Source organism: Balaenoptera acutorostrata, chromosome 1, assembly GCF_949987535.1.
Source record: "Balaenoptera acutorostrata chromosome 1, mBalAcu1.1, whole genome shotgun sequence".
NCBI lineage: Eukaryota > Metazoa > Chordata > Mammalia > Artiodactyla > Balaenopteridae > Balaenoptera > Balaenoptera acutorostrata.
Genome location: NC_080064.1, coordinates 142,774,225 through 142,784,873, shown reverse-complemented (window position 1 = coordinate 142,784,873; position 10,649 = coordinate 142,774,225). Strand labels below are relative to the sequence as shown.

General features: G+C 42.7%; 1 protein-coding gene across 1 annotated transcript; it reads left to right on the top strand.

Annotated features, from left to right (window-relative positions):
- Nucleotides 1-2,892: 2,892 nt before the first annotated feature.
- On the top strand, nucleotides 2,893-3,290 carry LOC130704547 (26S proteasome regulatory subunit 4-like). The gene has a single exon (XM_057529870.1). It carries the CDS (start codon nucleotides 2,912-2,914, stop codon nucleotides 3,248-3,250), a length of 339 nt encoding a protein of 112 aa, XP_057385853.1. The 5' UTR covers nucleotides 2,893-2,911; the 3' UTR covers nucleotides 3,251-3,290.
- The last annotated feature ends 7,359 nt before the right edge of the window (nucleotides 3,291-10,649 follow it).

The following is a 10,649-nucleotide window of genomic DNA, read 5'->3' as shown; positions in this document are numbered from 1 at the left end:
GGGTTCGAGCCCTGGTCTGGGAAGATCCCACATGCCGCGGAGCAACTAGGCCCATGAGCCACAACTACTGAGCCTGCACGTCTGGAGCTTGTGCTCCGCAATGGGAGAGGCCATGACAGTGAGAGGCCTGCGCACCGCGATGAAGAGTGGCCCCCGCTTGCCGCAACTAGAGAAAGCCCTCGCACAGAAATGAAGACCCAACACAGCCAAAAATAAATATAAATAAATAAATAAATTTATAAAAAGAAAAAACTGCATAGAGGACAAGATCTCAGTTCTTCAGGATCGGTGCTGGAGGTCAAAGGTAAAAGATCCATAAGTCTGTACCTCTCCCAAGCCATGAGCTGTCTCCTTGGATTAGCTCAGAGCAGTGAATGGCCATGGGGGCATGACCATTGGGTCATCCCAGCCTTGTGGAACTTGATCAGTGACATAACTATGCCCTGCGGCTGACAATCCCTCTCTTTAGAAAGACATGGGGTGGTTGTGAGAACTCTTACAACTTGCTGTGGGACCATGGGGTAGATAACACCCCATCTGCCTTCATCACAACACTTGACCCTTAATCCTTCGATGATGCTTTTATCAGAGATTTTTTTTTTTTAATCCCTGGAGACTTTCCCAAACTCTACTGAGTTTCATGTTGTTGGTTTCATCTCACCCTGTGTGTTCTAGCCATTAGTGTCTGGCCCTTCTTTTAGAGCAAACTTTCTCATGAGAGTTTTGGGGGCTAGAAATAGACATTCTTCAGATTGACTCTTTTTCTAGGGAGATTAGGCAGGAGTCTAAGAATGTAAATAGACAGACCCAAGAGAGCGCTTTGTGTATGAGTGGATCCCAGGGCATCATGGGCTACACTGGGTGGGGGATGGAGCTTGACCAGAAACCTGGTGAAGGTTCATTCTCCCCTGAAGCCCCTCTGGCTCACTGCATAATGAAACGATGGCTCAGAGAGTCTGTCTCCTCTACGGTCAATACGGCCTCTTGCAGCAGACTGCTCAGGCTTTGCAGATGCAGCCTTTGTGTGAGGCCATGACAGAGGGAGTCACTAGAAATAAGTCAAAACCAAGCTCTCGTTCTATTATGGTACAGGCACTTGTGAAGGCAAACCAAGAAGGGAGGTGAGGGGATAAAGGGTACATCAATGAGGTCAGGGAGCAAGAGGGAAAGAAAGAAGTAAACTGTATCTGGGACTATTTGGTCCCATTCACAAGAATGCTGCGAGGTGCAGAGAGATGGGGTGTCTGCATGACCCTAAAATGGGCTCAGATAGCCATTGGTTTATTCTACATCTAAATTTCCCCATCCATAGGAAAGAGCTATACTTTTCTTGTGTGTGTATATTTTAATATATTGTATGTGCATTTTTAAGTTAAAGGTGTGTGTGCATTTTTAAAATTAAGTTTTAAATTACCCAACAGAGTAACATGCACCTTTGCTAAGTCAGAATATTCATCCTGAGTGCTCCAGGGTGCACTAAATTTAGCAGGGGCTATTAATACTGTAACAAAGGTGAATCACTGAAAATGAATGCTAAGAGGTATGGAAAGTTGGGTCTTCTCCACAGCTTCTGGAACATTCCATAACAAGAGACTAACTTGGTCCCAGATTCCTAAGGGCTAGCAGATAAAGGAGTTGGGCTGTTTCACCTCAGGCAGACTGAGAAGTGACCAGATTTCACGAATAAATATAAAACAACAATAACATTGCTTCAGATTTGCTCAGGACAAATCAAGAGTAAATGACCTGAAAGAGCAGAAGAGAGAATTTTGATTATTTTTTTTTTAACATATGTATATGTATAGCTGATTCACTTTGTTATAAAGCAGAAACTAACACACGATTGTAAAGCAATTATACTCCAATAAAGATGTTAAAATAAATAAATAAATAAATAAATAAATACATAAATAAAATTTTTTAAAAAACCCTCACTGGGACTTCCCAGCGGTTGAGACTCCGCACTTCCAATGCAGGGGGTGCAGGCTCGATCCTTGGTTGGGGAACTAGGATCCCACATGCCATGAGGTGCAGCCAAAAAAAAAAAGAAAATTAACCCTCACTCATGCAAAAAATTGTGTCTTATTGTCCTAGTGGGTGAATCTAGACCCTGTGGGTTGATCTAGTGTTGAATAGGAAAAGCTTCTGTCTGTGAGGATGCAGGTATAGTTAGGCAAACAGACTGAACACCCTGAGATCCAACGAATGTTCTGTTTGTATGAGGCTACACCTTTTCCTTTCTGACCTTACAGAGCCACAGTTGAGGCAGTGCCTGGTTGTAGTAAGTGCTAGCAAGGCTCTACCTTTCAGGGTACTCCTACACAGAATCCCTCACCACAACTTCAATCTGACTTAAGGCACCCTGGACTTTCCTCAAAGTAATGGGCACCAAGAACACACTTCCTTCCCATAGACACAGCAGAAGCCCTCAATGCCCTACACATATTTCTGGATTGTCAGGAGTCCATCAAGTGTCATGGGCTGGGACTTGGTAGAACTAGGTCCAACCCTGGCTATGCTGTTAACTGGCTGTGAAACAAGGGCAAGTATCTTAACCTCTCTGGGCCTCATTTTCATCACCTGTGTCATGAGGACTTTTTCTTTTTGTGTAAATTGAACTTTTTATTTGGGCATAATTGTAGATTCACATGCAGTTGTAAGAAATGATACAGAGGGCTTCCCTGGTGGCGCAGTGGTTGAGAATCTGCCTGCCAATGCAGGGTACATGGGTTCGAGCCCTGGTCTGGGAAGATCCCACATGCCGCGGAGCAACTGGGCCCGTGAGCCACAACTACTGAGCCTGCGCGTCTGGAGCCTGTGCTCCGCAACAAGAGAGGCCGCAATAGTGAGAGGCCCGCGCACCGCGATGAAGAGTGGCCCCCACTCTTCAAGGGGAGACGTGAAAGTCATCATGGCCACAAACCGGATGGAGACTTTGGACCCAGCACTTATCAGACCAGGCCGCATCGACAGGAAGATCAAGTTCCCCTTGCCCAATGAAAAGACGAAGAAGCGCATCTTTCAGATCCACACGAGCAGAATGACACTAGCCGACGACGTAACCCTGGATGACTTGATCGTGGGTAAAGATGACCTCTCTGGTGCCGACATCAAGGCAATCTGTACGGAAGCTGGTCTGATGGCCTTGAGAGAACGTAGGATGAAAGTAACAAATGAAGACTTCAAAAAGTCTAAAGAAAATGTTCTTTATAAAAAACAAGAAGGCACCCCTGAGGGGCTCTATCTCTAGTGGACCACAGTTGCTTTCCAGGAAAAGGTTGGAAGTGTGTCGTCCCACTTGCCGCAACTAGAGAAAGCCCTCGCACAGAAACGAAGACCCAACAGAGCCATAAATAAATTAATTAATTAAATAAAATAAAATAAAAAATGTGTTAGTTTCAAGTGTACAGCAAAATGATTGTTATAAAAAAAAAAGAAAAGAAATGATACAGAGGGGTCTCATGTACCCTTCACCCAGCTTCCCTGATGGTAATGCCTTGTAAAATTATAGTAAAATATCACAACCAGGATATTGACATAGATACAATCACGGCACAGAACATTCCTGTCACTACAAAGATTCCTCACGTTGCACCCCCTCTGGTTTATTTATTTATTTAATTGATGTAACATTGATTTATAACATTATGTAAGTTTCATGTGTAAAACATTATATTTCTACTTCTACATAACCTATAGTATGCTTACCACCAAAAATTTAGTTTCCATCCATTACCATACAGTTGATCCCCTTTACCCATTTTGCCCTCCCCTCCACCCTTTCCCCTATGGTAACCACTACTTTGTTCTCTGTAACTATGTGTTTATTTTTGTTTGGTTTCTTCATTTATCTTGTTTTTCTGTTTGTTTTTTATATTCCACATATAAGTGAAATCATACAGTTTATTTGTCTTTCTTCATCTGACTTATTTCACTTAGCATAGTACCCTCAAGGTCCTCTATGTATATATACAATCGAATACTACTCAGCCATAAAAAGATGAAGTCTTGCCATTTGTGACATCGTGAGGAAATCTGACTAGAAAATCTCTACGATCCTTCCCAGCACTGACATTTATAATTCTATTGTAACCTGTGTTTTCTCCATGGTACACCCAACTCTGGGTCCGAATAGGGTCATATCTGTTTTTCCAAAGAAGATATACAGATGGCCAACAGGCACATGAAAAGATGCTCAATATCACTAATCATCAGGCAAATCAAAACCACAATGAGATATCACCTCACACCTGTCAGAATGGCTACTTTCAAAAAGACCACAAAGAAAAATTGTTGTTGAGGATGTGGAAAAAAGGAAAGCTTTGTACACTAGGAATGTAAATTGGTGCAGCCACTGTGGAAAACAGTATGCAGGTTCCTCAAAAAATTAAAAATAGAACTACCATATGATCTACCAATTCCATGCCTGGGTATATATCCAAAGAAAATGAAAACACTAATTTGAAAAGATATATGCACCCCAATGTTCAAAGCAGCATTATTTACAATAGCCAAGATATAGAAGCAACCTAAGTGTCCATCAACATATGAATGGATAGGAGCTTCCCTGGTGGCGCAGTGGTTAAGAATCCGCCTGCCAATGCAGCGGACACGGGTTCGACCCCTGGTCTGGGAAGATCCCACATGCCACGGAGCAGCTAAGCCCATGCACCACAACTACTGAGCCTGCGCTCTAGAGCCCACAAGCCACAACTACTGAGCCTGTGCTCTAGAGGCCAGGAGCCACAACTACTGAAGCCCGTGCACCACAACTACTGAAGCCCATGTGCCTAGAGCTTGTGCTCCGCAACAAGAGAAGCCACTGCAATGAGAAGCCTGTGCACCACAAAAAAGAGTAGCCCCCGCTCGCCGCAACTAGAGAAAGCCCGTGCACAGCAGTGAAGACCCAACACAGCCAAAAATAAATAAATAAATAAAAATATTTAACCCCCCCGAAAAAAACATATGAATGGAAAAAGATGTGGTATATACGTAAAAAGGAATACTACTCAGCCATAAAAAGAATGAAATTTTGCCATTTGCAACAACATGGATGGACCTAGAGGTATTTTGCTTGGCTAAATAAGTCACACAGACAAAAACAAATACTCTATGTTATCACTTATATGTGGAATCTAAAAAATGAAACAAATGAATGAATATAACAAAACAGAAACAAACTCATAGATATAGAGTACAAACTAGTGTTACCAGTGGGGAGAGGGAAGCGGAGAGGGGCAATTTAGGGGTAGGGGATTAAGAGGTACAAACTACTATGTAAAAAATAAATAAGATACAAAGATGTACACACAGGGAGTATAGCCAATATTTTATAATAACTTTAAATGGAGTATAATCTGTAAAAATATTGAATCACTATGTTGTACACCTGAAACCAATATAATATTGTAAATCAACTATACTTTAAAAAAATAGCGTTATATTCATAATAGTAATTTTTGTTTCACTGGCTCCTCCCTCCATGCCCTCTTCCCCCAGATTTATTTTTGGGACTCCCCAGGGATCTTTTGCACGTGCTCACGTGCTCCCACATCCTATCTGCTGTGCGCTTCCTCTTCTCCCATGGACTCTTCAGACGTTCAATGCCTGAGAAGCCACTTGAGGACCCTTCAGCACCACAGCTGCCAGTGCCCTCCATGACAGTGTTGACATCTGTGCAGGTGTTGCTGTCTGCCCCCCCCCTCCACCCTGTGTCCCCAAAGCTGTGTAGACCAAGGAGCTGTGACAGTCTCAGAAGACCTCAGTCCTCAGTATGTCTAAAACACCACAGCCTCAGCACAGAAGCAAACAGAATGCTCTTCCTTCCCACTTTCAGTCACTCTAGCATCAGAATCCTGCTTTTTATATCTCCTCCAACTTTGAAAACTGGCTGTTGTAGCTTCAACTTGTAGCTTCTCTTTCCCTGAGGCCAAGAGCGAGATTGGCTAATGTCTGAGATACCCATTCCCACTCCTGCCACATAAATCCCTTCCAAAGTGACTCTTGCCAACCTTTCTGTGACACACGCCCAGGCAGGTCTGAATCCCTGAAATGGGCACCATTTAGGCTGCAGTGGGGGGATCCTGTATGCTATTTAAAGAAACAAACAAACAAAGAAACAGAAATCCCGGGAATCTTGAAGCTATTCATCTTGAAGACTATTCATGGAAGCAGGGAAATTAAACATGACATCCTTGAATATATACCCTCCACAGCGCAGCTTGACCTATTGTTTCCCTCATAATGACAATTTACCTCTGGGAGGTTGAGAGCGGGGCACTCTGCTGGATCAGGTATCGGGGAGGAAATGAGAACAAAGCTATATTGTCAAGAAGCTTGAGGGCTGACACAAACATAGCAGTGCTCCAGAAAAGTATTGTTGAAAATGTTTCCTCCATAGCTGCCTGTGGTTGTTCAACCTAATCTTCAGTCAGACTGGACCTGGAGAGGAAAACTACTCCTGTGTGTTGCTATTCAATTAAGGAGAGAAACATAAAGACATAAATAAGAAGAGTGGTGTGAGCCATTCCCACTGTTCTGTCTTCCCTTTCTGCTCCCTCTTCGACGTCACTTTCCAAGACTCAAGTGTTCTCTTAGCTCTAAGGGCTGTTGTCATTAGGAGAAAATATTGATTTGACTTACACGCCTTTCTTCCTTTTGTGGAGCTCCTACCTGCTCACCTGCTCATTTGATTACCTGGGGACCTGATGAGAGTAGAAAATCCCAGAGACAAAACCGGGGCCCAAGATGGAGCGTATAGAATCTTTAGTAGCGAATTGTTGGGCTGGAAAAATTGTCAGGGTGGAATCTAAAATGGGATCTGTCATCAATAAAATCCTTTAGCCCTCCTGCTTCTCTAGATAATCCCATGAATACCCCAAAGTAGATTTAAGTGCCCAACTAAAGGACACGGCGCATTATTGTGGATGTGTGAGGCTCAGTGTGAGCAAGACGAAGTTTCTCTAAAGTCTTGATCTGTCAGCACTTCTGGCGGAATTTTTTTGTGGCAGCTGTAAATCAATTCCTTTCTTAAGAGTGTAGGAGAAGCTGTGAAGAAATCCTGCAAAGAGTGAAGATGAAATATGGAAGGAGAAAAGGGACAGAACTGTACTAATAAGCTAGTCATGACAGATGGCTTTGGGGATTCATTCATTCGTTCATTTTTCATTCATTTATCCACCCAGTCACTCAACACATATTCACGGAACCGTTTACTGTGTGCTGAGCATTATATTGTTGGGGGCAGATCAGTGAATAAAATAGGAAAGATTGCTGCTTTCTTGGAGCTTTTGCCTGGTAAGGGAGACAGACTAATACAACACAAATTATGTAATTGTGGTAAGTGTTAGGAAGGAGAGGCACAGGGCACTATGAAAGCAAATTACAGGGTGGCGATGGTTCAGAAAAATTTCCATGAGGAAAGCTGAGCCCTGGAGGATTAGCCAGATGAAAGAGAGGGGAGTTTGGGGAAATGACCTAATCAGGAAATAATAGCACGAATGAAGGAAGAGTCCGGTGAAAAAATGAATCCCAAAAAAATAGTCATCTGTAAAAAGCAAATGAGCAAAACTCAATGAAGAGAAGGCAAAACAAATAAGGCCAAACCACAGTGGGGCAAATATCTGCTCCAAAAAGCTGCAGTGGTGGCAGGGGAGTGGGTCCAGGGCCTCCTCCATCCATCTGGCTTCCGTCTCTCCCACACTGATAGCAAAAGGCATTTTGTGGAAGCACAAGGTCAAGTCCTCCACTACTGCATCCCTAAGATGTTACCCTAAGACAGATAGATGCAATGAATTCTTGTAAAATTAATATGGTTATCAAATGACAGAAGGGCAAAGTTGGAGGTGGGGATAAAACTAAAATTACTGGGCACCCATGATGTGGCAGGTAATGTCTAAGCACTTCGTGTGTATTTTCTCATTTAACATTCAAATAGCCCTCCATGGTGGATAGCACACATTTTATACTCTAAAGAGGACTGCAGTCTGGAGAAGGTAAGTCACTTGCTCAAAGAGTTAAGGATGGAGATGAACCAGCTCCAGTTGGTCTAACTCTTAGGTCTGACCATACTCCCACTCTTCTTTGCAACCTAATTAGAACCCATAGAGCTTGTCTGATCCCAGCCTGTTCTTTTGTAAGGGGACCTGCAGCTCACAAAGGTTCAGAGACTCATGTAAGGCCTTGGGATTAGAGGCCAGTGTAGGGTTAGACCTCTGGTTCCCATTGCTAATCCATACATCTTCCCCATTTCTTGTTGTTTTGTTAAATGTAGTAAAAACACACAGTTGAGAATTATCAGGATAGAATGCCAAAACTACACATAAATTCATCATCATTTTTCTTGAGTTAAATCCCTTTTTCCCTGGAAAGCTTCAGTGTCGAAATATGTAGTGGAAACTTCCTATCAAAAAAAATAAAAACCCCACTAAATGATATATTTTGTAATGAAGCAATCACACCTTACTTTTGGATTTTTGTATTTTGAACTATATTAAAGCAGGACGTGTTTGCATTAAGCAGCTGATTTGTGCCTTTTATACAATATTCTTCTACATTCATCTAATAAAATGGAAAGTCTTAAATAAAGTATATTGAATCAATTAACTTTTCTAATAAAATCTCATATCCAGAATAATATCTTGGCCCATACACTGAATAATGAAACAATACTGTGGAACAGGAAGATAAAAAATGGTAACCATTTGCTCCAACAGAGAGGAATTCTACATTTGTTATTATAGAGTTGCTTCTAATTAGTTCTAACTTTAAACAAGTCACTCACTCTTCTGGCCTTGGATTCTGCATTGGAGAAATGTAGGGATTAGACCTGAGGGTCTGTAAGATTCCTTTTAGATTTGAACTTCAATGAGACAATGGGTCTTGGAGGTATATTTACAACAGCCCACCCTTTCCTCCTCCACAACCCTCAGCCATCATTCTCATCAGCTGTCCCTTAACTTTTGATTTCCAGCCCTTCCCTACTGGGTCTTAGAAATGCTAAAGGGAACTTCTGACATTTTCAATTCCTGGGCCTGAGCGCCCCCTAGGCACACAGAGAAAAATTGTAGCTCTGGGGGAAGACGGTATCTCACTATGGTCAGCACCAAACCCTTGAACTTCCCCGTATGCACTCTGAGGCAAGAACATTGGGGCAGGGAGGGAGCTAGGAAGGACAAGAGGGAGTGGGTGGCAAGCTCTGTCATCAACCAAACATTGCAGGGGCTCCGTGCGGCTGTCGCCCTAACAACAGGTACATTCCGAATGGAAGGAGGTGAGCTAGAGGCGGAGCAGACCCTGCCCCGTGGAAAGAAGTCAGGGGCCACATAGTGAATGTATCAGGCTAAAGAGTAGTTACTGGAAAAATTTTACTGTTCAACTAAATCCATTCGCAGAAAATGATCCAAAGGTTACTAAATAAACATCAATTATTTGCATTGCTTACGTTGCCTTCCTGTTCCTATAAATATCATGCACGCATATCACTGGATTTCATCTCTGTGTGTATACCTTTTTTGCTGCTTTTTTCATTTCTGGTACTGTTTTGTATACATACCTCCCACACTCATAATCCACATAAACATTACCTTAAACCTTTTGTAATATGGCTAAACCATAGTGAGGCACTTATTGAGAAGAAAATTCATGCCTGTGTATATGTATGTGGTATTAAGTGTTCACTGTGTATGTTTGTGGGTGTGTATGTTTGGGATGTATGTATTATATGTGATAGTATGTGTCTGCTGTGTGTGTGTGTGTCTCGGTGTGTATATATGGTATACGTTCATGTGTGTGGTATGTTATGTGTATTTGTGTGTATATGTTTGTGGCATATATATTTGTGTTTGTGTGTGTGTACGTGGTGTGTGTGTGTGTATGTGAATGTCTCTGTGTTTGTGTGTGGTGAAGTGTGTGGAGGGTTTTGTGATGGGTGTGGTGTGTATGCGTGTATCTCTGTGTGTTTGTATGTGTGGTTTGTAGTGTGTATGTGTCTGTGTGTATATGTGGTGAATCTCGGTGTGTGGAGGTGTGTGTGGTATGTATGTGTGTGTTGTGTACATCTGTGTGTATATATGTGTGTATATTTGTGGTGCGTATGTTTCTGTGTGTGATATGTGGTGTGTATGTTTGTGTCCCTCTGTGTGTGTATGTTTGTGTTTCTGTGCCTGTGTATGTGTTCACTCCTGTATGGGGACTTCAGTCCCACAGGTCTTGGTCCTGGGCCCTTCTCTCAGACCTCAGCACCTGTGCCAGAATATGGAGACTTCCTAGGCACTCACATGGACTGCGGTTTGTGTCTGGAGAGAGTGGAGAAAGCATGTCCTATTGCAGGTGTTTACAGGCCTGCACAGTCGTGTGCCTGGGTGTGTGATATGCCAACTGCTTCTGCAGAGGACAGGTGTCTGCAGTTATCAGCAGAGACAGGACACTCAGGAAGCAATTACCACAGGCCCAGGCTGCTTGAATTCCTGGGGGTCTGTTTTTCCTCTAAGATCATACTTTCATTCTCTATTAAAAGAAAAAAAAAAGTCAAAAAGAAAAATCTCTTGGGTGAATCAGTCAGTCATTGTTATTAGGCCCTTCCATCTCGACATCCTCTGATCCTAGAAGCACTCAAATCCACCAAATGGCCTTTCCCCTATATTCTGGCT

Bases quoted from the DNA above. Each gene is read 5' to 3' on its own strand.
- LOC130704547 (XM_057529870.1), top strand. From the start codon at position 2,912: ATGGCCACAAACCGGATGGAGACTTTGGACCCAGCACTTATCAGACCA.